This window comes from Columba livia, chromosome 2, assembly GCF_036013475.1.
Source record: "Columba livia isolate bColLiv1 breed racing homer chromosome 2, bColLiv1.pat.W.v2, whole genome shotgun sequence".
NCBI classification, from domain to species: domain Eukaryota; kingdom Metazoa; phylum Chordata; class Aves; order Columbiformes; family Columbidae; genus Columba; species Columba livia.
The window spans coordinates 157,473,057-157,500,915 of record NC_088603.1 but is presented as its reverse complement, the minus strand read 5'-3'; the positions used below and the strand labels follow the sequence as shown (position 1 = coordinate 157,500,915).

Here is a 27,859-nt window from a genome sequence, read left to right as displayed (position 1 = left end):
TTCACTCTTGAATAGCATTTCTGTCTTCAAAATAAGTCTAGAGACTCTGCATAGCTGATGCTCACAATATGTGGGATGCAGCTGCTCCGTGATGTACTGCTCGGAAAAAATTAGCCTAAAACTGGAAAAACTACAGAGTTGGCACCAACTTTAAGAGTCAAGAACTGTCCCTTTATTCCTTCTTTCTCCATAAGGAAGAGATGGAAAAAAACCCATTTACTTTCATGTGATAGGCTGGGTATTTTTTGCCACATAGGAACTGTGGTTCATTCCACAACTATGTGATTACCAGAACAGTAATGAAAGATGGAAGTTTTGTTTAACTCTCAGCAGGTGGATGTACAATGCCCCCGAAAAAGTAAATCACCTTGAAATCACTGAGTTAGACAAGCAGAGACAGCACACTGCTGTCACAGGTTGTACAATCAGAAATGGGAGACAAAATGAGAGCTCTCCTTCGTTCAAAGCTGAGCCTCAAACTCCAAACGTTTCAAGGACTTTGTGTGGATTTGTGAATCTTTTATGTGGAAGCTAGTTAAGGATGCTTGACACTTCATAAGGGCACACTGCTATGCTTTTAATATTCAGCCTCTAAGCTAGAAATAAATTATAATAGAAATGCCATAAAACTCACGTTCTTGTCCCAAAAATTAAAGTAGACAACGTGAGGAAAGAGGGTGGAACAGTCTGAATTTATAATGTGAATTGCTAGTGTTTGCTTGATCCTAACGCAGACTGCCAGTTTGAATTTGGGAGACTTCCTACAACATTTTAGAGACACGTTTCTTCCAGTCTGGAAATACCGGGAACACTTGATGCTGTTGAGACTGGTCTGAGCATGATTTTAGTGAGAACGATTCTTCTCCAAATTTTGGAATCACCATCTAAAGCTGAAGAGCAATAAAAGACAAAATAAGGCTGTTGAAAAGGAGAGCAATTTTTTTTCTTCTTCTACTCCTCTTAAAAGAGTGGACTCTTCTCATGTTAATGTCTTTCAGAAGATGTAGATTTTTTTTTTGGTTCTTTTTATGTGTGTAGAGTGTGAACAAGGGTTCTCCTTGTAGCTGTTGCGTGGTGCAACTACCTCAGCTATCAGCTGCAGTCTGAAGAAATGAGTATTTTTCATACTGTGCTCATTGTTGATGATAAAAAAGATGATCAAAGAAGGATCAATGATTAAGTGCTGTGCCTATTCCATAAAGACTCTTCTACGCTATATGGAAGGTTTGGCACAATGTGCTTTGAGATCTCTGCTGTGTGTTAAATATTGAACATATAAGTTGAATCTGAGAGTATTAGATTTCATGATAAACTCTATTTCTAATCTCTTGTATCCCTTCATGCCAAACCACTTCTTGTGGATCACAGTGGAATGAGGCAGCTGCCATCATTGTTCTTTTGCTTTGGACGGCAGGAGTGCCTTTTGTGGGCTCACAGCTCCCTACCATTTATGTAGCTAAAATTTCCTTACTGATTTTGGTCTTTGCAATAGAAGGGAAGTAGTTCTGCATCCTACCTAAAACTAATAATCAAAATCACTATTTCTTGTTTTCTTGATTTAACTTCCTTAACTCTTTCTCTTTGCTGTTCAAAGCCATTCAGCACTCTGACAACGTTACACATTCAGGATACCGGTTGGGCTTGAGTTACTACATGGTCAACACAAGTTCAGAGGGTCCCCAAAATTTGGAATGACGATTCCAAATGTGCACTCACTCATAAGGTGAGGACTTTGAAGGGCAGCCTAGAAGACACAATCACTCAATCACTCACCAATAGTCTTCAAGGAGTTTCCCGAGGTGGTTTCCCAGCCCAAGAAGAGAGTCCCCAACTGCAAACCTACCGCTCCAAGGAGGACCTGCTCAAAATGGGGTCTCCAGCAGGACTCATTTATACCCATGTTGAACCTGATCTGTGGTCATATATTCTCAGTGGTCTAGAAACTTCTCTTAACTGAGGCGTTTCATTGACCAAGAGGCATGTACATGACCATAGTGGTCCAGGAAAGGTTCAGATTGGATATTAGGAAAGATTTCTTCATGGAAAGGGTTGTCAGGCATTGGAACAAGCTGCCCAGGGAACTGGTGGAGTCACCATCCCTGGAGGGGTTTAAAAGATGCTTAGTTTCAGTTCTTAGGGACATGGTTTAGTGCCAGTGCTAGGCTGATGGTTGGACTTGATGATCTTGCAGGTCTCTTCCAGCTGAAACGATGCTATAATTCTATGATCAGTCTAGAAGTTTCTGATGTTGTTGGGGGCAGGGGTTGCACCTGCCACATCATCCCAGTGGAGGCAATGCAAGAAAAACCTTCTCTGCTCATGGTGCGGGTAGTTTCTGCAAATTGTGCTCTGGAGAGTCTGTTCTTCTCCCTTGACATACAGGGATGCTCACATCCATACTCTTTCACACATAATGATCTTACCTACTGATGCATTTTAGCTAATGAACTCAAACTGAAATGGATTTTATTCAATCATTAAAACTTAAAAGAGCAAAAAAGCCTCAAAGCCAAACAACCAGTGTTGTGAGATAAGTTGACTGTCCTTTATAGCAAGAAGCAAGTTCCTGAGTGTTGAAATTTGCTTGCCTAAGGTCAAAGTGAATTGACAACAGATCCCAAACCAGGACCTAGAAACACAGTTTCAAGGCTCTAATTACAAGTTGGAAAGGGAGTAGTTGTCTTAATCTATTTTATTGCATTGCCTCTCTGACCTGAACATGGGCAAGAAAAATCAGTATTTCCCATAGACTTCCAGAGTTGGCTTTGTGGGCGGATGAGGATGGACTGATTTATTTAACGAAGCCAATGACATGTAGTAAATGCTGCCATGGGGTTTATCACCAGATATTGGATGGAAAGCAATGATTTCTAACGAGGCTGCTATTTGCACATTTATTGATCCTTTGGTGAAGCTGTAGCCACCGGTACTTTCGCGATGCCAGATTACTTTGTCAGTGACATGTCATGTGTTTCCTCCTCGATCCATTTATATAATATTCCCTTTAGACACTGGCAGGGCATGGCAAAGCGGTCTCAGTTTTCTGGCAGAAGGTCGTGTTCTCTTTCTGAGTTGATGCATTCACCCTCAATCGTTGCCATGCTAAAGATGTCTGATAATTAAGAACTGATGTATGTTTGGTTAGAAGGAGCCAGTGGGTTCTGACTTCAGGCTCTAAGGTTGTTTCTAAAGGAACGTGCTTTGTCTTTATATCATAAAAATGGGAGAGTCTCAATCTACTGTTCAGTGAAGCACAAACTTCATCTCAGACACCCAGAGGATCCCAATAAGTCACAAAAGGCTAAATAAGAGAATCTATATTGCTGTTCTTGACAGCAATAAAAGTCAACTCATGATGTGTTTTGGCTCATGAATTTAAACACCAGTGGAATTGAGAAAGCCTCTTAGAGTGTTACCAGGATGATGATTGCCAGTTGCGAATTACAGGGCTTTTTAGATCTGCTTACTGTGCGCTTCGAAGTCGCTTACAGAAAAATTGACTGGATGGCATATTTTAATATTCTTAAACTGCTGAATGTGCGACATAATGAGTCCCTAACCTTGTTTGATCGAAGTGAATCAAGCAAACTTGTTAAAGTCCTTAAAGTCTCATAATTTATGAAGTTTAAAAATGATTTTAAAAATAGAGTCTAATTGAGGTACATATTGCCATTTCTCTTTCTTCATGCTCCACAAAGCCAATTAATTCTCTCAGCAAATCAGAATGTGTGACAAGGCAGAACTGAGCACCGCCCAAGGGTACTCGTATCTTTGAAGGTTTATTTTTGGATGGGATGCAGGCAAGAAACATTTGAACCTGTGAAATTTCATGAGTGTCTAAGTAGTTGCAAAGGCACTGAATGCCATTGATGTCTGAAATGGGGGAGATGCATGAGATGGGGACATTGCCTCAAATGGAAACCTGAGGTTGGGTGGGCATCATACTTCGTGCTGGTGGATGTCATTTGGTGTTGTAAGTTGACCACCCTTGCAGATGTTAGTGGTTTTGAGATCGTATATTCTAGCAAAATCAGTTTTTTATCTTGAATAAGCAAGCACAGGGTTTTTATGTGTCACATCTCTTTTAAGGGAGCTTGGAGAGATGCAAACCTCCTTTTCTTAGAGGGTTTTCAGCTGCCACTGCACCACTAGAAGGAAAAGGAGCCTGCCTGATCTAGGGAAATCCTTATGCAGATTGTTGGAGGAGTTTAGTAGCCCAGATCAGAAAAATATTATATCAGCAAGAACTTGCTGCCTTTGAGACAAGCTTTGTCATTTATTTTTAATATTCATAACTTCCAGGTAGCTTAAGTCAGTCCTCCTAACTCAGAGCAGAAGACGCATAAAATATTTCAGCAGTGACTCATTAATGGCACATGGCATCTTCTTAATCCTTTTCCTCCTCGGAGATTTCAGTTTTAAAAGCCAAAGTCTCATAAAGCAATAGGCTTGTATTCAATTAATTATCTGAATTCAACAAGAGTATTCTAATGAAAATTTACTTTCAGTTCCTCCGTGTCTGTTACTTGTAGACGTTACATCTAAAACAAGAAAATTGTCTATTTACAGCTCACAGGATAATTTCTTTCCTACCTGGTGGAAAGATTTTGGTCTTTGTACATAGAATAAAACAACCAGTTGCTTCTTTACTGTCTTTACTGTCTGGAGAAAGGGACCTGGGGGTCCTGGGGACAGCAGGATGACCATGAGCCAGCACTGGGCCCTTGTGGCCAGGAAGGCCAATGGTACCTGGGGTGGGTTAGAAGGGGGTGGTCAGTAGGTCAGAGAGGTTCTCCTGCCCCTCTGCTCTGCCCTGGGGAGACCACACCTGGAATATTGTGTCCAGTTGTGTCCCCTCAGTTCCAGCAGGACAGGGAACTGCTGGAGAGAGTCCAGCGCAGGGCAACAAAGATGCTGAAGGGAGTGGAGCATCTCCCGTGTGAGGAAAGGCTGAGGGAGCTGGGGCTCTGGAGCTGGACAAGAGGAGACTGAGGGGTGACCTCATTCATGGTTACAGATATATAAAGGGTGAGTGTCAGGAGGATGGAGCCAGGCTCTTCTCGGTGACAACCAATGATAGGACAAGGGGCAATGGGTCCAAACTGGAACACAAAAGTTTCCACTTAAATCTGAGAAGAAACTTGTTCCTGGTGAGGGTGCCAGAGCCTGGCCCAGGCTGCCCAGGGAGGTTGTGGAGTCTCCTTCTGTGCAGACATTCCAACCCGCCTGGACACCTTCCTGTGTAACCTCATCTGGGTGTTCCTGCTCCATGGGGGGATTGCACTGGATGAGCTTTCCAGGTCCCTTCCAATCCCTGACATTCTGTGATTCTGTGATTCTGTGGTGCTCTTTAATCAGTTACCATCCTATTTTCCAGCCAGGGTTTTCTTAGTACTACCAGATACTCTGAAGATAGATTTTTTTTTTTTGGCTACTGTATCTGTAAATCACCTTGAGCACAAAGTCATTATCTTGAGAGCTCCAAACTAGAATTGATCCATTTTAGGCTTAGCATAATTTCCATGTCTGAGTTGACCCCTGTGTTCTTGTCTAACAGGTTCCTGAAAATGTCAAGAGCCAGAGGGGAGGTCCCAGTGAAATTGAAGTTCTTCTTCCTTCCCTCAGAGTAACTGAATTCTAAAGTCCCCAAGCCCTGTAAATAAAAGAGAAAAATGGGTAATGAGAAAGGGAATTAATAGGGTAGTCTTTCACACAATTTATATAGCTTTCAAAAACTGTTGCATTATTGTGTTTAAAAGTGCTGGTCTACAGCACTTTCACACTACGAAGATAAGATTAAAAACTCGAAGGGGCAGCTCTGGGAATTCGAAGCTAGAAGAGCTGATGGATTAAAAATGAAATAAAAGCTGCTATTGGGGAAAATTTATTTTGAAGCTAAAATAGTGTGGCTGCCAATAAAGTATTCAGGGAACTTGGATGTTTACCTTGATACAGATGTCACATTTCAATTTAGTAGATAAGTACTTTTTTTGCAGCTACTGTTGTCATTATGGAAATCAGGCGAATGAATCTCTGCTGTGTAATACATTACAGAATAAATTGGAATCTGAAGGAAAGTTACGATCATGCAGATGAGATATCCTGTTCGCATGTGTGTACAAAGTCGTGTCATTGCAGCCCTCTGGAATATCCTGCACTTGGGCAGAGAAAATTTCAAGCAGAAGTTAGAATTGTGGTTTAATTAGAAGGGAGAAAAAGGAACAGGCACTGATGCCTCTGCAGAGCGTCTGTCTTTAATAAAGATCTCTTTTTGGGGGAAGCGATTTTAAACTTGTCACATTTATAATGAAATACATCTTATTGCAATGAACCTTATTTTAGTGAAACAAGGGCATAGGTTCTAGTATTGGAGGTTATGTGTTCGCTCTTCATGTCTTTATTTATATTTCTGCACGTCTAAAAACTCCACTACTCTGCCCTGGTGAGACCACAGCTGGAATATTGTGTCCAGTTGTGGCCCCTCAGTTCCAGAAGGACAGGGAACTGCTGGAGAGAGTCCAGCGCAGGGCAACAAAGATGCTGAAGGGAGTGGAGCATCTCCCGTGTGAGGAAAGGCTGAGGGAGCTGGGGCTCTGGAGCTGGAGAAGACGAGACTGAGGGGTGACCTCATTCATGGTTACAGATATATAAAGGGTGAGCGTCAGGAGGATGGAGCCAGGCTCTTCTCGGTGACAACCAGTGATAGGACAAGGGGCAATGGGTCCAAACTGGAATACAGGAGGTTCCACTTAAATTTGAGAAGAAACTTCTTCCTGGTGAGGGTGGCAGAGCCTGGCCCAGGCTGCCCAGGGAGGTTGTGGAGTCTCCTTCTGTGCAGACATTCCAACCCGCCTGGACACCTTCCTGTGTAACCTCATCTGGGTGTTCCTGCTCCATGGGGGGATTGCACTGGATGAGCTTTCCAGGGCCCTTCCAACCCCTGACACTCTGTGATTCTGTGATAATTAAGTTCCCACAGAAAAAAAAATTGCTAGTGTTAGCTGACTCATCTAACGCCTGGAGGTGACCCTTAAAATCGTTCATATTTGTGCTGTGTAAATGGTGCTTCTTGAAATGTTTCTGTTGAGGGGATGTGGATTTTTTACATGGACAAGATTACTGCTTTGGCGCGTTAGCTTTGCCACAGGCAGTGCAATAAACTTCCAGATCTTCACTGTCACAGCAGAGTTACCGACCTAGGGTGAATTTAGGTTGCTTTTCAACACATGGCTGCGAGATCAGGCTGGAAAAGCCCAGGAAAATCTTTTGGGTGGAGCATATCAGTCACCCCATGCATCCAGATGTACTTGTGTCTCACAAAAAAAGGTCTTGTGATGTTAATGACTGGCTACAACAGGACAAGGGGCAGTGGGTACAAGAGGTTCCACTTAAATATGAGAAGAAACTTGTTCCTGGTGAGGGTGGCAGAGCCTGGCCCAGGCTGCCCAGGGAGGTTGTGGAGTCTCCTTCTGTGCAGACATTCCAACCCGCCTGGACACCTTCCTGTGTAACCTCATCTGGGTGTTCCTGCTCCATGGGGGGATTGCACTGGATGAGCTTTCCAGGGCCCTTCCAACCCCTGACATTCTGGGATTCTGTGATTCCTGTCTCCTCCTTTCTCTCAAATGTGTGTATGTTCTCATCTATTTTTGCTGTGAAATTGGCTGAATTTATAGGCATGTGCATAGAAGTATTGTCTTATTCATAGCTTTGTTGTGCAGTTATTGCATTGCGGTTGAGATTAAGTTGATTGCTTCTGAACTACGGTGAATGATTCCAAACTCCTGTGGCTTTCCAGTTTTTACCAGAAAGTCTTCTGTTTGAGTACAGCTCTTGCAAATAAAAAAAAACCAAAAAACTTTGGCACTTATTTTTGATAATTTCCTGGATGAAGACTCATGCAAAAGGGGTCAATGCTGCTGAAGTAAGGATGGGGATGTTAAGTATTATTTTTAATTGAATATGTGGTCTTTTCATTGGAAGCTTTCTGGTTTTTTTGCCTGTAATTTGCTCTAGGGAGCTTTTCTAAGAATTTCCATCTCCTGATATTGTTGAGTTGTCTTGTCTCAGCTTTTCTTCCCTCACAAGAGCTTTAGAAGTTTTCTAGGCAAACAAATTGATTCTTACACCGCAGTGTAGGAGGATTTTGTGTTTGAAAATGTTATTGCTCCTGGAACTTTGTTGTTAAACTAAGAAACATTCCTAGTCCTTGCTCTGTTTTCTGTTCCATTTGCACCTTTTTTCTTTTTCCTGACTGTATGGAAATAATCTATAGTAGTGTTGAAGTTAATGAACATAACATAAGAGTGCTGCAGGAATTAGAGAACTGTGAGTAGGAAATGCGTATTCTTAGAAGTTTGGTGTCAGCAGAAGCCAGGTTCACAGGATGAATTATTCCTTTTCTAATTTTAATTTATCCTCAGGCTATTTATCTGCAGTATTTAGTACAAAAGGAAACAGAATAAGGTTTCTATCAGCATTTCCAGGAAAACAAACAAAAAAATAAGGTTGTTTGTTGTTTTTTTTTTCCATTTATAAACAAAGTGAAACAAAAACATACAAAGCAGATTGGGGCTAAAATTCTCAAAAGCTAACCTGTTTTTTCTAATATACAATTGCTGTGCTGTTTACTCACAGTTAACCTATTAAGACCATATGCAATACACAGAAATAAGTGTCTCTAGGTATGTTGTACCACTAACAGTACCGTAGGTGCTGTGGGTGACATAAAATACATGTTTTGCAAAGCCCTGTGCACCTGAACACAACTTCCACCTACCAACAATGCTCCTCCGGGAAACTCAGCTGTAATTTTAAGGACCTGCTGCAATACACACAAGGCTGGAGAGCTGGGCGGGGAAAAATTTAATGAAATATAACAAGGGCAAGTGTAGAGTCTTGTATCTGGGCAGGAATAACCCCAGGTTCCAGGGTAAGTTGGGGAACGAGCTGTTGGAGAGCAACATAAGGGAAAGGGGCCTGGGGGCCCTGGGGACAGCAGGATGACCATGAGCCAGCACTGGGCCCTTGTGGCCAGGAAGGCCAATGGTACCTGGGGTGGATGAGAAGGGGGGTGGTCAGTAGGTCAGAGGTTCTCCTGCCCCTCTGCTCTGCCCTGGGGAGACTACACCTGGAATATTGTGTCCAGTTGTGGCCCCTCAGTTCCAGCAGGACAGGCTGAGGGAGCTGGGGCTCTGGAGCTGGACAAGAGGAGACTGAGGGGTGACCTTATACATGGTGATCAATATGTAAAGGGTGAGTGTCACGAGGATGGAGCCAGGCTCTTCTCGGTGACAACCAATGATAGGACAAGCAGCATTGGGTTAAAACTGGAACACAAGAGTTTCCACTTAAACTGGAGAAGAAACTCCTTCATGGTGAGGGTGGCAGAGCCTGGCCCAGGCTGCCCAGGGAGGTTGTGGAGTCTCCTTCTGTGCAGACATTCCAACCCGCCTGGACACCTTCCTGTGTAACCTCATCTGGGTGTTCCTGCTCCATGGGGGGATTGCACTGGATGAGCTTTCCAGGTCCCTTCCAATCCCTGACATTCTGGGATTCTGTGATTCTGTGAAATATGGCACACCAGAGAAGGAAGGTCCCATTGACCATAGCTACTGATTGGATGCAACCCTACATCGGAATGTGCATTAAAATCACTACATAATTGCAGCATATGCTGGAAGAAGGAAACTACCCTCTGTCCCACCTTTCTAACACCTCCCCAGCACTGGTGGATGTATTACTGAATGGAAACTTCACATCAGTGCCAAAAATTAAGAACAGAATACAGCCTGCTGATGCTTCTTAAAAACAATCGTCAGTGCTATCTGCAGAATCATGAAATGAGACTTTAAAATGTGTATCCCCTGCTATGTGTTTCTACCAGTGAGCATAATGCCTTGTGGAAGCTGAGGGAAAGAGGGTGGTGAGACTCGCTTTATAGTTTATGCATCAGTTTGTGGTGTTTAAAGTGCTTCAGAACCTGTTCCAGTAAACATCCTTATAAAATGTAAGAACCTTGGTATTAATTGCTTTGTCAATAGCCTGAGAAGATGGTAAAGAAGAGTACTTATCTGATAGCATTTACACCTGCCAAGAGAATAAATTGAATATTTTGTATTGGAAAAAACATTTTAAAAAGTAGAAAAAACCAAAGAAGCTTCTGAAGTGCTTGTTGTGCCTCTTTGGTTCTGCGTGAGAGGCATGGAACGAGAACTGGAAGTCAGCAAAATTTGATTTCAGATAGAATTAGTAGATATATGTAGAATGAAGCAAGAATGGTACTTGTAGGTACAAAGTTATGTTCTTGCCAAGCCTGGCTGCTCATCTGAGTGATTCATTTGCAGTGTGGATAAGTTAACCTCAGAAAATCTGTCTCTGTGTCAACCATTAATGGCATCAAGGTGGTTATGCAATACAGAAAACAAAACCTAAATGTATTGTCATAGTTAAAAATAAGGATTAATGGTCTGTTTCGTGCTACCGTGGCATGAATAGCTCTGAATTACTGTGATTAGATAAGGGGAATATTTGTTGTCTAAACACAGGTGCAGTGTTTTCATCTCAGCACATCACTCTCAAAGCAGCGGTGTCATCTCTTTGTAAAATGCTACGTGCCTTGCAGCGTTTCTTCAAACAGAAATCAGTGCTTGAGAAGGGGTGTCTTTAATGACTTGGAGGCTTCTTCAGCCAAGGGACCATGAGAGAACTAATAAGAGGAGGAGAAAGTCCATCTCATGGGAAATCTCACTTTGTTGTAGTTGAGATAGAACGCTCGACCATGCTTTAAATATTTAATACTTCCCAGAATGAGGTGGAAAACTATGTGTCATCGTGATGCTATGTGAGACACGGCATATACACAAGGTAAATAGTACAGGCAGTACTCACACTCTTACCTTGCAGCGCTGTTGTATTCTCAATGTTCAGTTTTACATCGTAACAACAGAAAACATATTTGGATTCAGAGTAAGTCAAGCCACACTTCACAAAAATCATGCTTTTCTGGGTAGCAAATCTAAGCATTTGCGCTACAGGAAAAAAAATTGTTATGCCTTAGGCTGTCAGGCAAGCTCTGCCCTTCAACCCTCCTGCTATGAATATATTCTGTATCTGAAGCCACAGGCATCACTCTGACTCCCCTAAGTTATTTTCATGCCCTGAAATTTTGGGTCCTTATTGTCTGAAAGGAACTGGCAGTCAAGACCAGAAGAAGATCCCTGTGCCTACATTGTTTGGTTTAGTTTTCGGTCTTATATGTTTTGTGCTGTTTGTTAGCAGGAATAATCAGTATATTCAAGAAGTGCTGCTATCACTGCTTATTTTTCTGGCAGTATCCCTGATACAGAGTATTTCCTCTGCCTAAATAGACTATCCTCTCATTCCTGCTTCCTTTCTATTAGAGATTTTCTACTCTTCACAATGATGCCATCCCCTGATTACTCTTCCAATTGAAATTCAGCTGTTTCGCTCCTGTAGACTTAATTTCTTCTTCTTCCTTTGCTACATTGTGAGGAGATTGCCAAGATGATGAGAGGTGGTGAATTGAGATGGGAGACTTCCATCTGAACCTCAGGTGTGCTGGTACGTGGGCTCCCCTAGTAATGCTCAGTCTTCTCCTTCCATGAGTGAGAGCCTGGACTATATCTGTCTCCACACTCTGGCTTTTTTTCTGTCTTTGTATGAAGTTGTTTTGGTAGTTTGGGCTTTACTTGTCTCACAAGAAGAGCAGAGTTCAAAGTCCCCGTGGGTGTATCGTCAGTGTTTCGAATAGGCAGAAAATAAGCAGGTGTGGGAGCTCTGAGACCACAGTAGGACAGCTGCCCGGTGGACACTGCAAAAGAAGCACCACTAAGAAGAAATTAAGGTTTTCTTCAAGTGCAGCAGAATGGAAGTGGGTAACCTGGCCCCTAGCAACGATTTCCCATGCACATCAAAAGTTTCCAAATCAATGAACTTTAAGCAAACCGTGGTAGAGTTGGGCTCATTACCAAGTCTTCATAAAAATGAAATGTAGGCCTAGCATTTGCAAAGACAAACTACAAGCTTGGAAAGTCAACAGGAGGATGTTTCCTGTAGAAGTATTATTCTCCCATGAAACTACTAAGTTCCTTGAGTTATCTGAAGTTCCTTGAATTATCTGAAGGGTTTGGAGGCGAAACCATGTGAGGAGTGGCTAAAGTCACTTGGTTTGTTCAGCCTGGAGAAGAGGAGACTGAGTGGAGAGCTCATGGTGGTTACAGCTTCCTCACAAGGGGAGGAGGAGGAGCAGGTGCCGAACTCTTCTCTTTAGTGACCAATGATAGAACCCAAGGGAATGGCAGGAAGATGTGCCAGGGGAGGTTCAGGTTGGACATTAGGAGAAGGTTCTTCACCCAGAGGTTGCTGGACACTGGCACAGGCTCCCCAGGGAGGTGTCACGGCCCCAAGCCTGACACTGTTGAAGAAGAGACTGGACAACATGCTCAGACACACGGTGTGAACTGTGGGGTTGTGCTGTGCAGGGACAGGAGTTGGACTCTGATCCTTGTGGGTCCGTTCCAACTCAGGACGTTCTATGATTCTGTGATTCACCGTAATATGCCTAAAACCCCTCTAACTGAAGTGATCTCCCAGATTGACACAGCACAATCTGTATAGAGTAACCTTTGCTACCTGGTCTAGTAATAAGAATAGCAAAATATAAGCAAAGCTTTGGTGAAATAAATGAGTAATTAGTGAATTCATACTAGAAAAACTGTTATGGACCAGCACCTTCTTGTTGATGAGAAGGGATTTCCCCAGAGAGGCAGTGAATTGGCTCGGCTTGTCCTTTGGGCAGAGAAGGTCTCCAGAAACTAGCCTGCATGCACAATGTGCCCCTTGCGATGTTGGAAAATGCTTGATTTGGATGTGATAGGTTTTAAATATAAAATTCTGTGAAAATAACCTTTTTTTTCTTTTTTTTTTTTTTTTTAATGAAACGAAATAATTAGCTTTAGAAGAAAAAAAAAGGCTACAGCATATGTATCCCGAAAACGCACGAGGGAAATAAATTGCCTTTCATGGAGATAAATAAGAGAAACATTTCCCCTTAGTTAATACAGTAAAAAAAACCCAAAAAGTCTACATATGGATGTTTTTTTAATCTGACCTTGATAATGTTAAATTTGTAGAACTGGACGAACTATGCATCAAGCTAATGGTAATGATAATCCCCAAAATCAATACAGAAATACCTTGCTTATTTAGTAGAAATGTCTTAATTGGGACATTCAAGGAATAAAACAAAATTAACCATTTCCTCCCCAAATATATGTTGAAAGGAACATGTACTTTCTGACTAATATAATTTATGGGAGAAGGGATTTCATTTCTTGTCAAGTCTTTAGGCAGTTATCTCAGCTGAGACCAAAATTCAGTTTTGGTACATCTGTACTATGAATTTGCTTGCTATTCACTCCATATATATGTATTTTTAGATTGAATTCCTGTGGAAAGAGGCTTTCTGTGCTTGCGCTTATCTCTGTCACCCTCTACTATCTTTTTAACCTATTGGGCAACCTAAACCAAATTTTAAGAGAGTGGTGGAATACTCACAAGTAATTTAAAGATCTAACAGTTTTACAAAAATCTGAAGAAAGATGCACCAGTACAGGTTGGGGTGGACCTGCTGGAAAGCAGCTCTGCAGAGAAGGACCGGGGAGTTCTGGTGGACAACAGGTTGACCATGAGCCAACAATGTGCACTTGTGGCCAGGAGGCCAATGGTACCTGGGGTGCATTAGGAGGAGCGTGAGCAGCAGGTCAGGGAGGTAGTTCCTCCCCCTCTGCTCTGCCCTGGTGAGGCCACATCTGGAGTTCTGTGTCCAGTTCTGGGCTCCCCAGTTTAAGAAGGACAAGGAATTACTGGAGGGAGTCCAGTGGTTGTGAAGGTGATGAGGGGTCTGGAGCATCTTTCCTATGAGGAGAGACTGAGAGAGCTGGGGCTGTTCAGCTGGAGAACAGAAGCTGAGAGGGGATCTCGTCAATGCTTATAAATATCACAAAGGTGGGTGTCAAGAGGATGGACCAGACTCTGTTCAGTGGTGCCCAGTGATAGAATGAGGGGCAATGGGCACAGACTGAAACACAGGAGGTTCCATCTGAATATGAGGAGAAACTTCTTTCCTTTGAGATGCCAGAGCCCTGGAACAGGCTGCCCAGAGAGGCTGTGGAGTCTCCTTCTCTGGAAACATTCAAACCCACCTGGACACCTTCCTGTGTGATCTGCTCTGGTGAACCTGCTTTAGCAGGTGGGTTGGACTGGATGATCTCCAGAGGTCCCTTCCAACCCCAACTGTTCTGTGATTCTGTGATTGTGTGAAATGTTCTGCTGCTTGCTCTGGTGATTTTCGGCATTCCTTTTACAAATTATTTTGTGTCTCAAAGGAAGATCTGAACAAACCAGTGTGGGAAATAGTGGCCTTCTGATCTGGATACCTGAAGTGTATCAAGGACTATTTCACCCTGTCCACAGAGTGAGGAAGCCTGTGGCTATCTTATACTTTCTACTCAAACTCTCATTTTCAAAACCAGATGACTGTGCTGTTGTTGTGTTCCTAGATTATATTTTTTGCTTATATTGTTAAACTTAAATAGTAGTTACTGTTGTGGGTAAGTGCTGGACAAAATGATTCCCTTAAGCTTGATCAGTATTATCAGATTGTGAAGCATCTCTGAGATATGTCTTGAAGTACATTCTATACTCTACTTAAAAATCAAGTAAAACCCCTATTCTAAGTCCTACTTCAAAAACTGGGTAAAAACCCATAACAGTATTATTTTAATGATATGTGCCTACACTGTCTTATGTGCAACAACTGTCTTAACTTGGTACTGTCCTTCAACACAGGTTGAATCAGTTGGTTTTGCTTCCTGATGCTCCTTTGCGCTAGGAAAAGAATTGCACATTCAAGTCCATTGAGGAAAGGGGGCTTCATCCTTTACAAACCAGTACAAGATAATTGACTGTGTGTCAAAGAGCAAAGCATCAGAAATACAGTTTATTAGCAAGAAGGTGAGATGAACAAATGGTTTGTTGTGACGGATATTGAGTACAGAATAACAAAAAGTATCTGCAGGTGGTAGCCAAAACAGTTAAATTTAATGCATTGTGAAATATTCCTGTTAAAAAAAAAAATACAAAAATCTCATCAGTTGTTTTGAATTTCGGCAACTGAATCCACACTTCTACTGAGATGGCAATCAGCTGTACTGGGCTGGTGATGTACATTAATTTCTTGGCTGATGTAATGAGGCATATAGTTGTCATGCAGGGTCACTCTGAGCAAAGGAAATGGTGCCAGTCGGAAGTGATAACTTGCATTCTGTCCTGCCCAGGTGGAATCGCAAAGATTTGGCTGCTCCAGCCCAGGATGTAGCCAAGAGCTCATTGTGCCTGCAGAAACTTGAAAGATCAGATGGCGCCTTATGTGAATGGCAGGGGAGCAGAGATTAGTCAGGAACAGATACACTTCGCATGTCAGCGTATTTTATATTTCCATTCTTCATTCTTTTTTCATAATTCAAATCCGTTGATATCTATCACGCCATCTTCTGCTGGTTTCTTTAGCTTATTTGACTTCATTTTCAACTTTATTGGTATTGCGGTCCTTTCGCCGCTGTGCTCTTGACACAAGCTGAGGATGCATCATTTACCATGATCCTTGTGTTTTGCTTTGTTCGATGGAATGATGACAGCAGGATGATGTATGTTGAGCTAAATATATCCTCAGGCTTTAAAAATGGCATTTGGTTGGACATATGGGGCAGTGTTGTACGACATCAAAAGTCACGCTTAAAAAGTTTGTTTCTTCATAAAAATGATACATTTTTGGCAGTTCTCAAGGTGTGCTATAGACCCAGTTATTTTTGCTACTTATGTGATCTTCACAACATGTTTCTTTGGGGTCTGCTCTGTCTTGTGTGGTAAAAAAAAATGTTCCAACCCATATGTCTAATACTGCAAGGGCATTAATATAATAAAAAAAGAGGCCTTTACAAACTAAAACTAGTTTTAATAGCAAATCAGAATATTTTTCTAATATCTGTTGAAGAATTTGGTCAATTATTAATTGAACGGCTGTAAATCTACGCTCTGATTTTCAGAGATATTTATTTCTCTTGCCTGATTTGCCATATGACTTTGAGCTGTCATTGAAGGGCTTCTTTGCTGGAATCAGTGATTTAGTTAGAGCAGTGCAATATCCTTTAGGTTAGTAGAATTTTTCCATAACTCACTTTAGCATCACAATGTAAAGAATTGTTCTTGTCACCTTTTATAGTGAAATAAAAAGAATAACTGTCATTTCAAAGGCATCCTGCATTATTGATGGCTAATCAGAAATAGGTATTTTGAATTTTTTAAAAAAATGGGTAAGAATAAAACCTGTAAAGCCTGTAGAATCCAGACTTAGATTATGAGAAGATGCTTTATACTACTTCTCATGGCCTGCACACAACTGATACTTTGCCCCATGTTCAGTTGTTTCAACGACTGTTGAATCAAAGTCATGTTTTGCCAATACAATTTTAGTATGTGATTGGGAGTGATTCGCTTATTGACGGGTGTAGCAGAACATTCAATGCAATCTGGAGGTGCAGGGTCATTCCTACAGCTCAGCCACACTGGGATACGACAAGATTATCAGCATGTGCAAAGTTATTTGGAAATAATGTTTTGGCCTTCGTTTGAACTGCTGGACAGTGATGAAAACGGATGGGAAAGAGAAGATGTTTTTCTTAGGCAACCCATAATCCTTTACCCCTTAGTGGCTAAAGAAAAAGGATATTATCCCTGGGAAAATAACATGGCATACTTGAATTTCAAGGGCATTGGGCTGAAAACAAGCTCCTAGCTGGGGAGGACAAAGACGTGATGACAATAAAGGAAGGAGGAAAAGAACAGCTGTCTTTCACTCTCAAAGAGTTTGCTTTCCCAGCATGGTTTCACTGGCAATAGTGAAAATCAGTTACTACGCAGCTTCAGAGAAGATATTGTGGTTGGCTGGTCCTTGGTTTAGTGTAGCTGATATGATGGGTTCACCTTAAGAAGACAAAAATCACAGAAATGGGCAGGAGGTAGAAATTAGCTGTTCTGGGGTTGGCAGCTCTCATCACAATGGTTTAAGCTACATTTGAGAGCTCCAAATTCCACAAAAAAAGAGTATCTGGTGACTACTAGGTGAGTGAGATCTAGTGCAGCCAATACTGATTTATTTTCACCCAAAAACATGTCCTTGGAAAAGATACCTGTGCCCAGCCGATTGCTCCAAATAAGAGGGTGAAATTTCTCATCTGTTTCTCTCTCCTTCCTCTGCCTCTGTTGTGGCACTCGTGTTCTAAATACTTGTATAAGGACTATTTTCCATTTTAAATTTCTGCCTCTTGAAGCAAAATGAGAGGTTTTGCTATTGTATATAAAATCACGGAATCATTTTGGTTGGAAGGGACCTTCATAGCTCACCTAGTCACCGTCTTTCCTGTATTGAGGGCTCTAGAGTGGCTTTGGCTTTTATTCACGTGGAAAGGGAAGAGTACAAACACAGTCAGGGTTATCCATTTCAAACAACAGATTGAAACTGTCATCCGGAGATGAGTTGAGAAGTCATTTAGTCAAACTTTTATCTGATGGATTTTCCTGTGATTAGTTGTACTGAGGGACTGGGGAAGAGGAAGCAGGAAGGCTTTGGCATATGGACTAAACTGTATTTGTTTGTGCTTAAAATGGGGAAAAAGTTTGTTGTCAGCTTCTTTTGGGGAAGTTAGAGAAGCTCCTAGCATGTTAAGCAAGCTGTTGAGATTACGTAGTAATGAATAATACATGAGTACCAGTGGAGAGATCTCACTGCTGATTATTTAAGTGGATTTTTTTCTGGCCAAAGTACTTGTGAAATATGCGGAGAATTTTTTATTATTAGCAGAATAGATAAAGAGAAGACTGGAGAAAGTTGTTGAACAATTTGAAGTGCATTGATTTGTTACAAGAAGTGGTTAACTACACTAGTTGCATGATTTTTAGAAGACTGGCCATATGCTTTTGCAAGCAAAATTGTCATGTTGACCCGTAGCGTATAGATTCTTGAAACTACCTGGCTCTGAGGAACTCATCTGGAAAGTAATACCAATGTTCGTCTTAAAATCATAGAATCATTTAGGTTCGAAAAGACCCTCAAGATTGAGTCTGACTTAAACGTAACACTATGAGGTCCACCTCTAAACCATGTCCCTAAGCAAGACATTCATGTCTTTTTAAACCCCTCCAGGGATGATGACTCCACCACTGCCCTGGGCAGCCTGTTCCAATGCCTGACAACCCGTTCTGTGAATAAATGTTTCCTAATGTATCCAATGTAAACCTCACCTGGTGCAACTTGAGGCCATTTCCTCTCATTGTGTTACTTGGGAGAACAGACCAACCCCCTCCATGCTCCAACCTCCTTTCAGGTAGTTGTAGGAGTGATAAATTCTCCCCTCGGCCTTCTGTTCTCCAGGCTAAACAGCTCCCTCAGCTGTTCCTCGTAAGGCTGTTGCTCCAGATCTTTCACCAGGTTCGTTGCTCGTTATTGCTCTTCTGAGCCAGGGCTGTGGTTTACAGCTGTGCTCCCTCTTAGCCCATATCCAGCAGCTTTCATGGGTCAAAGAAATTTAATTCCAGGCAGCTCACATCGCTCTTGGAAGACCACACAATATGTAGCAGGCACAAAGTGATAAACATCTAATGTCCCTACTGCACTTGCAAGGAATTGATACAGGTGAGAAAGAACCGGGTATTTGAAGACACAAGTCAAGTAAGTCCTGTGCTACAAAAAAATCTGAGAAAATGAATGCAAAGCTCTTTATTGCAAAAGCTTTCTTGGCTCCTGCCTCATTAGAAAGCCATGGTGGGTTTGTACGCAGTAACCAATGGTCAGAATGGTACCTTGACACATGTTCAACTTTTTTCCACACAGAACTCTACTTTCTGCTGACCTGATTTTGCCCTGTAGCCCAGTTTTTCTCGCTGTGTGTAACCATCCAGGCTGCATTTTCCAGGAAAAAAGTTGTTCATCCGTACAATAAGACCTGGATGACGGCAGTTGGTTGCCAGTTTTAGAGCATGCCGTAACATAAGGGTTATATAGATCCACATACAACTCCAGAGTCAATAGCTGTAATAGGAAGGACGGGGAAGGAAGTCATCTGGCCTTGACCCCTGGCAGCAGAGTGTAATGGCTCCAAGAGGAGATGCAGCAATGGAATGTATTGAGGACTGATTATTGAAATAGTTATTTTCAAGGAGCGCTACTTTCAAAGACTTTGTGGTTATCTAACAGCTGGGTTATACTTAGGAGAAAGCGGCTGTTTTTTGTCAGGCTAACAGGCTCCAGGATTACTGGAAAATGTTATTGTGGATTAGGTGAACTTTCCTTGGCTGTTGTAGAGTCTTGTATCTGGGCAGGAACAACCCCAGGTTCCAGTATAAGTTGGGGAACAACCTGTTGGAGAGCAGCATAGGGGAAAGGGACCTGGGGGTCCTGGGGACAGCAGGATGACCATGAGCCAGCACTGGGCCCTTGTGGCCAGGAAGGCCAATGGTACCTGGGGTGGATGAGAAGGGGGTGGTCAGTAGGTCAGAGAGGTTCTTCTGCCCCTCTACTTTGTCCTGGGGAGACCACACCTGGAATATTGTGTCCAGTTGTGGCCCCTCAGTTCCAGCAGGACAGGGAACTGCTGGAGAGAGTCCAGCGCAGGGCAACAAAGATACTGAAGGGAGTGGAGCATCTCCCATGTGAGGAAAGGCTGAGGGAGCTGGGGCTCTGGAGCTTGGAGGAGACCGAGGGGTCAGGTCATTGAATAACTGGGCCCTGCAAAAAGCTATGACTACTCATCAACATTCAAAGTCAATAGAATGAGCCTTAATTTTTGCATTTTCTAACTTCTTGGAGATTTGTCTTTGCAATTCAGTCTTAAATTTCCTGACTTAGTGTTCTTCCAGTGTCATTTTCAGAAACGACAGAGCCGGAAATCGGCTCCAGCAGCAAACTGGCTTTTGGGTGTCTCATCACTAACATGTTTTTTGCAATGAATCAAAGAAAATCTGACCAAGAACCTCACTGCTGAGATTTATAGCTTCACAAGCCTCACCTTGAAAGTGTCTTGAATATAAGAAGCTTAAATTCTCCTTCCATCTGCAGAAACGGATGTGGCCACATTAAAGGGTGAGGAGGATGGAGCCAGGTTCTTCTCGGTGACAACCAATGATAGGGCAAGGGGCAGTGGGTGCAAACTGGAACACAGGAGGTTCCACTTAAATATGAGAAGAAACTTCTTCCTGGTGAGGGTGGCAGAGCCTGGCCCAGGCTGCCCAGGGAGGTTGTGGAGTCTCCTTCTGTGCAGACATTCCAACCCGCCTGGACACCTTCCTGTGTAACCTCATCTGGGTGTTCCTGCTCCATGGGGGGATTGCACTGGATGAGCTTTCCAGGTCCCTTCCAATCCCTGACATTCCGGGATTCTGTGATTCTGTTGGTGGATCACACTTATTTGCACTTACCCTGAAAGGGGTAAAATGTGTCACTTTTAGCTGTAGCGAGTTGTCCGCATCCTGTTGTCTTGGAAGACGTAGACTTTGAAAGCTGAATCTTGCGCACTGTTCAGTGCTTCCCTCTCCCCTTGGTTAACTGGGGGCTGACTGGGATGCCTGCAGGTCACAGCTGCGGTCTTTTGAAAGCAAGCCACGGACTGTGGTTAGAAAAATCAATTTTCCTGTAGCAATAGGTAACAAAATGAAATACCTCTTGCAAAAGCCCTCTGTGATCTGTAATCATTCTGCTCGTCCGTGGCTCTGGTTTTGCTGTGCTGCAAGCAGGAGGCAGCACTTGAGACTTTAATTTTGTGCTATCAGGAGAGTGCAGTCTGAACTGACTTGACCAAAATGAAAAATTACCATGAACTTGCAACCACCGGACAGATACCAAGAAGAAGCAATTGTTAACATTTACAGATTATTTTATATTTAGAATCTGAATAAGCTAAATCCAGAATGAAGGATTACAACAAACCTTTCAGATAGAACATTGCTACAGTTGTTTTTGAAGAGATAAAGAAACTGTATTTCTGATAAGGTTTGTGTGAGGAACCCTCGAATCCTTATAGCAATGCAAATGAAAACTCAGTATATAAGGGGAAAGGGTAATGTAAAAAACACTCCCTTGTGTCATAAACCTTAGAGAGCAAAACACTTTCATAGCCATAATGTGTTCAGGGCACTACTTGTGCTATTTGTAAATTGTCTTGAAGCTGGAGAAAATGAATCTGTGCATCTCCTGACCATGCCTGATGAGTTGGACAGACGTCAGAGTTTTCCACTGATTTCATTTCTCCCCATCTGTACTTTCGATGTTTCCATTTCCTTTAAGGTAGACTGAACTCCCCAACTTTCTATTATTTAGAGTTTATTTCTTTTATTGCTACAAACTTTTAGAATTACTGCGTTTACCAAAATGAGCCTTCAGGCTTCACTTTGTCTTAGCTTTTATTTGCAAGCGGGTAGTGTATTGGGGTGCATCCTTGTGACACTATAGAGTTCAACTTTTAGCAAACACTGCAAGCTTTTATTTGTAAACATCTCACTGAAACAACAACTCTCAGAGTGAAAAATTGGAATACCACTTGAACTTTCCCTGGAATATTATAAAAAATGTATGAGACTAGAGAAAATAATAGGTATCAACAATTACCTCTTTTTCACATTTTCCTCAGAAAATCTCCTTGCTTTGAGCCCTTTTTGAGGGAAGAATAAACATTTCGTGTCCCTATTTCATATCATTTAACCATTGCTTGTTTACCGGCTTGTAGAGTGTCAGTTATAGTTCAATAGCTTTTGTCTAGAGCTTGTTGTCTGTAATTGAATGTATGCAACAAGCTGAATATGTTTATTTGTAACTTGATAATTAAGCTGCTGCAGACACTTGTTCTGGGAGAAGGGGGGAGACAGCCAGCCAGTTATCCCACAAACACCGCTCTGGCCTGAAAGGGGAAAAGTGGAATGTGCTTGGAGGTGATCGAAGTTTGCCTGCCAGCATTTACAACCACTGGTGAAAACTCGCTTAGGTCCCATTTGTTGGTTTATTAATCTTCCCATCTCCAAATTAACTGGGCATTGAGGAAAAGGGGCTTCATCTTTCTTTTTATAGATTATATTGGCCGGAATGTTAATTAAGAATGATGTCTTAACATTGTTTAAGACTGATCCCTCCTGATTTTTACCACTGTAGCTCCTAATTTTAATATACACAGTGGGTTAAGAGGTGGTGATTTCATGAGTTCTTAGGCGAGGTAGGTGCGATGTGAGGGAGCATCTTTTTGTTTTTACAGCTGATACAGAAGTATGAGAAGCTTCTTTTTTTTTAAAAAAAAAACAAACCTAAGAACAAGTTTGATGGGAGTATATTACATTTTGGTATTTCTTGGTGATGAAAATGAGAGCCTACTGACGTCTGGTAGCCATGGTTGCTAACATTGCAGGAAGCACAAAGGCAGAGATGAACGTGAAAGTCTCTCTTTTTCAGTTCGTAATTCCTTCCCTATGAGGTTTTGAATAAATCAGACATATAGTTCCACCTTAATTTTTATTAAATATATCTTAGTTTCCTAGTGCTTTCTCAGAGCAGACCTGAGATGACACTGTAGAACATAACTGCTTTGTTTTTGCTCTAGATACCCCTATGCATTTTTTAAAGTAGAGCATGTTCACTTGCATTTTTATTTTCCGTCAAGTGTAAGAGCTGGTACTACATTATGTCCCATTAATCATGTTTTAAAAATAAGTCCAAATCCTGAGAGGAAAAACACTACATTCACTGATTGATTCTCTAGGTAACAAAATGGGAAGAAAATATATTGGCACAGGAAGAGCTACATTGCTGCAAGTACCTGAACATGGGTTATATTCTTGCAAGGCACTGAAGGGCACATTTAATGTCTGTGTGCAAGTTGTCCTTCTGAAGCCAGTGGGACCAGAGTTTTTATGAACCTGAAAGAAGAAAGATGACGTGACTTGTAGAGGAGTGTGGTGCCTGAGACACGAGTCTTTCTGTTGCTGAGTTTACTGATCTCCTTCCATGACAAGATGACCAGCTTAGTGGATGAGGGAAAGATGGTGGATGTTGTGTACCTGAACTTCAGGAAAGCCTTTGACGCCGTATCCCACAGCATCTCCCAGAGAAGCTGCAGCTCGTGGCTGGATGGGTGTTCTCTGCCATGGATACAGAACTGGCTGGAGGGCCGGGCCCAAAGAGTTGTGGTGAACGGAGCCAAATCCAGTTGTTGGCGGTCACAAGTGGTGTCCCTAGGGCTCAGTATTGGGGCCAGTTCTGCTTAATCTCCTTGTCAATGATCTGGATGAGGGGATCGAGTGCACCCTCAGTAAGTTTGCAGATGACACCAAACTGGGTGGGAGTGTTGATCTGCTGGAGGGCAGGAAGGCCATACAGAGGGATCTGGACCAGCTGGATCGATGGGCTGAGGCCAATTGTCTGAGGTTCAACAAGGCCAAGTGCTGGGTCCTGCACTTGGGTCACAACAACCCCAGGCAGCGCTACAGGCTCGGGGAAGAGCGGCTGGAAAGTGCCTGGGGGAAAAGGACCTGGGGGTGTTGGGGACAGCGGCTGAACATGAGCCAGTGTGTGCCCAGGTGGTCAAGAGGCCACCAGCATCCTGGCTTGTGTCAGGAATAGTGTGGCCAGCAGGCCCAGGGCAGTGACCATCTCCCTGTCCTGGGCACTGGGGAGGCCAAACCTCGAATCCTGGGGTCAGTTTTGGGCCCCTCACGCCAAGAAAGCTCTTGAGGTGCTGGAGCGAGTTGAGAGAAGGGAATGGAGCTGGGGAAGGGGCTGGAGCACAAGTGTGATGGGAGCGGCTGAGGGACCTGGGGTGTTCAGCTGGAGAACAGGAGCTGAGGGGAGACCTTCTGATCTCTGAACTGCCTGAAAGGAGCTTGGACCATGGAGGGGGTTGGTCTCTTCTCCCAGGTAACAAGTGACAGGATGAGAGGAAATGGCCTCAAGTTGTGCCAGGGGAGGTTTAGATTGGATATTAGGAAAAAATTCTTCCCGGAGAGGGTTGTCAGGCATTGGAACAGGCTGCCCAGGGCAGTGGTGGAGTCACCATCCCTGGAGGGGTTTAAAAGTCGTGTAGATGTGGCAGTTAGGGACATGGTTTAGTGACAGTGTTGGGTTAATGGTTGGACTCGATGATCCTGAGGGTCTCTTTCAACCAAAGTGATTCTATGATTCTATGAATTTAAAGCCATCCTTATACACAGGTATGCAGTCTATGACAGAGAAAAATCCAAGGAATAAATTCCTATCGCTTGGTTGAAAATCTTTTTAAACTCCTAGTTGTCGTTGGCTCAATGTGTCAGGTTTGCTTTACCAAGTCGTCAAACTTAGTGTGCTCTTAAATAGTAAAACATATTGGAGATAACTGTTTTAATGTGAGATGTCATCACTGAAATCTCACTGCCAGGTCTGCCAGTACCAGGTTGCTGTACCAGAGTTGTTGGATTTGGACTCTGCAGACATTTTTGCAAGCTAAAATGGACCCTAATACACTGGTATAGGAGGTGTTGAAAACAACTCAGTAGCATCTGTGTGCAGAACATCTTAAAAAGGGACAATTTGGCTTCAGGCTGAAATCCTATCAGTATTTCTCATTAGCCAGGTAAAAACCGGTTTATAATCTGTACTGTCGTTACTTATGAGTTTATTTCGTGGAAGTAGAAAAAGGCAACAAGGAGCACATGATGTGAATGAGCAATGGCTGTAGAGCACCTGATAGACACTGGTAGTATTTTTTTTCCCAGAATTTATGGTGTGCATATCTAAATATGCACATAACACAAAAATGCACCAGATTCTCAAAGACAGGATTTATTACCCAGGTTTGGTCTATGTCCTACTTGGTTTGGGGAAGCTTCAGATGTTGGGTACATAGTCTCATGACTTTATATATACACTTTTGTCATCTCCTGGGTACTGCAGCTGTCTGTGATGATGGCTTTGGTCCCCAGAGTTTTAATGACAGGACTGCTTTCTGCCTGTTTTCTTTAATAACTGTTGTTTGGGGATGTAACTTCGTATCTTGATGTAGGATAACAGCTCAGGGAGGATTGATTTGAATCTTGCCCCCTTGTCTTAAGAGTTATTTTAGTTTTTTGAGAAAAAAATTGTACCCAAAAGCCATTCTGAATTGATGCATCTTTACAGACATAAATGCAAAGAACAATTATATGAGGCTGCAGACGGATTTGTGGTTTAATTTCTTCACCTTTTTCTGATGCTGGTATTAGTGACCCAAAAATTAGGCATTACTGCTACATTTTTGCATTTATAATGTCTTAGAATCAGTGCTATGTTCTGGAATAAAGTGGAATATAAGGGAGAAATAAATAGTTGCCTTTAAATACGCTTTCTTCCCTGGAAGCCATGTAAGTCAAGTCTCTGCTCGCATTGTGCTTGAAAGATCATTAAAATCATCCATTTGATATGACACTGTGAAAGCTTTATTAATTCTGAAAGGTTGCCTTAATGCAGAAAAATGAGCTTAATATATGAAATTATTAAAACTTCTGAATTTGTAGAATCTTTGAGCACGGCAGATTTTTTTCCTGGACTGACTATTGCATCATACTGCTATAAATTATTCAAGTACCTGGAAAGATGTTTTCTCTGCAGGGATTTACCACCCTCACTTCATCATGTAAGGTACTTGCTTCCTTTCCATAGAATAATTTCAGTTAGAAAGGGGAGATCATCTCATCCACCCTCTGCCTGTACAAGTTCACCGATCTTCTTATATATTCATCTATAAGAAAACTATTGTGCCAGTGAAAAAAAATGTGGATAATAAATCTGTTTTCTTACACCTGGATTTCCTCAATTTTATTTTTGCTGATCTTTTGTAGAACTTCTTCAGGTGTCTATCTTGTGGCTTTCTTCTATGGTTCTAATGTTCCTTGTGTGATAAAATAGTTGTGAAGGTTACTTCTCTGCACAGGATCACAGAATCACAGTATGTTTGGGATTGGAAGGGACCTGGAAAGCTCATCCAGTGCAATCCCCCCATGGAGCAGGAACACCCAGATGAGGTTACACAGGAAGGTGTCCAGGCGGGTTGGAATGTCTGCACAGAAGGAGACTCCACAACCTCCTTGGGCAGCCTGGGCCAGGCTCTGCCTCTCTCACCATGAAGAAATTTCTTCTCAAATGTAAGTGGAACCTTTTGTGTTCCAGTTTGAACCCATTACCCCTTGTCCTACCATTGGTTGTCACCGAGAAGAGCCTGGCTCCATCCTCCTGACACTCACCCTTTATATATCTGTAACCATGAATGAGGTCACCCCTCAGACTCCTCTTCTCCAAGCTCCAGAGCCCCAGCTCCCTCAGCCTTTCACATTTCAGTGTAATGTGAAAGTCTGTGGTTTTTCTGTTCAGTATTCTTTTGTGCTTAGAAGTGGGAACAGGATTTATTTCTGGGTAGGAGGATCTTAAGAGTTATCACATGGTGGATTAATTTCACCTCTTTGAATACAGTGAACGATAATTCACTGAGGGATTGCTCATTGCTCAGAAAAACAGAAAAAAAAAAGCAATTAAACCCTTTAAATATTTTTTCTTTTTTTCCAAAAGGATACTGTCCTAGAGACAATGGATAAAATGACACAGTTTTTAAAAGCATCCCACCCAAACATGGCAGCATTTCAGCTGAGAGTCAACAGTGGAAGCGTGTGTGAGGTTCTGTATTGTCTCTCTGTATATACATGCATATACAGGTGTGTGTATACTTGTAGGTATATAACTCACATGTCCACTTTCCCAATCTGATTTCTTACCCTATGCCTTACATTTATTATCTCATACTATTAAGTGCCAAACACACTGTAAATAATATATGTTGATCTCTGATGTTGTGATAGCAAATCAGCAAAGCAACCATGTTTAACATCATCTATTATCTTAGATTATAAAAACCCAATAGTATTCCTGAGCAACTTTGTCTCCTTACTGTGTTTTCTTTTAATGTTCTAGTAGCTTGGTAAGGCATCGCAGCAAATGGGTGATGAAGCTGCCTTTGGGGTAGATTTTATGATTGGGGAGACTCGCTCTGTGGTCCTTTCCATTTGGGAAGGAATCAGAACACCTTCTAAATTAAGTATTTTGACTCCATGAGGTAGCAAACTGAAGTTAAATTATCAGACAAAATGCTTGGCCCATTGGCTTCATAGCCATCTCATAGCCAAATATTTGTACAAAACCTGTTTATTTTATTTTTTTATTTCCTTCTGCCCACAGATATGCACTAGTTTTGTATTCTTACTAACAGGGCTGACATCTGTTGCTGAAAATTTACCCACTCCCTACAACGGTATAAACAATTGAAGTAGGGTTTCTCGCACGTCTCCCCTTGCTTAATTCCCAGGCCATTATTAAATCTTCAAAAAACATAAACTCTGGGAGCGACTGAGCCAATTTTCAGCTTTTATAATTACACTGGAGAGTTAGACCTATTTGATGATATCTGAATGGATGTTTTTAGTTTGAAAGCTTCACCTGTGATTTCCATAGTGACTGCTAGTGATAAAAAAAATCCCCAAATAACCAACATCCCCCCTAAAAAAACAAACAAACAAAAAGCCCAAAACAAACCCCAAGCTTAGGAGTTAGGCCATTTTGGTCATAAATTATGAAAAGGACATTTCGTGTCTCTTGCTGTGCAAGAACAAGGTGCTTCATTTTGATCTGAGTGTTGGAATGGACGTTGCAGGCTGGGACACGGCTGAACATCGTTTTCAAATGGGA

At 42.2% G+C, this 27,859-nt stretch overlaps 1 protein-coding gene across 8 annotated transcripts in view; it reads left to right on the top strand.

Moving 5' to 3' along the window:
* Positions 1–27,859, top strand: part of TRAPPC9 (trafficking protein particle complex subunit 9) — a 525,236-nt gene that overhangs the window by 334,286 nt on the left and 163,091 nt on the right. The window contains exon 23 of one of the 8 annotated variants that reach the window (XM_065054505.1): positions 5,558–5,580. The exons of the other annotated variants lie outside the window; for them this stretch is intronic. Coding sequence (XP_064910577.1) covers positions 5,558–5,565 — 8 coding nt within the window. The 3' untranslated portion in view covers positions 5,566–5,580. Of the gene's footprint in view, positions 1–5,557; positions 5,581–27,859 lie in introns of those variants that run through there. 8 annotated transcript variants of the gene reach the window in all.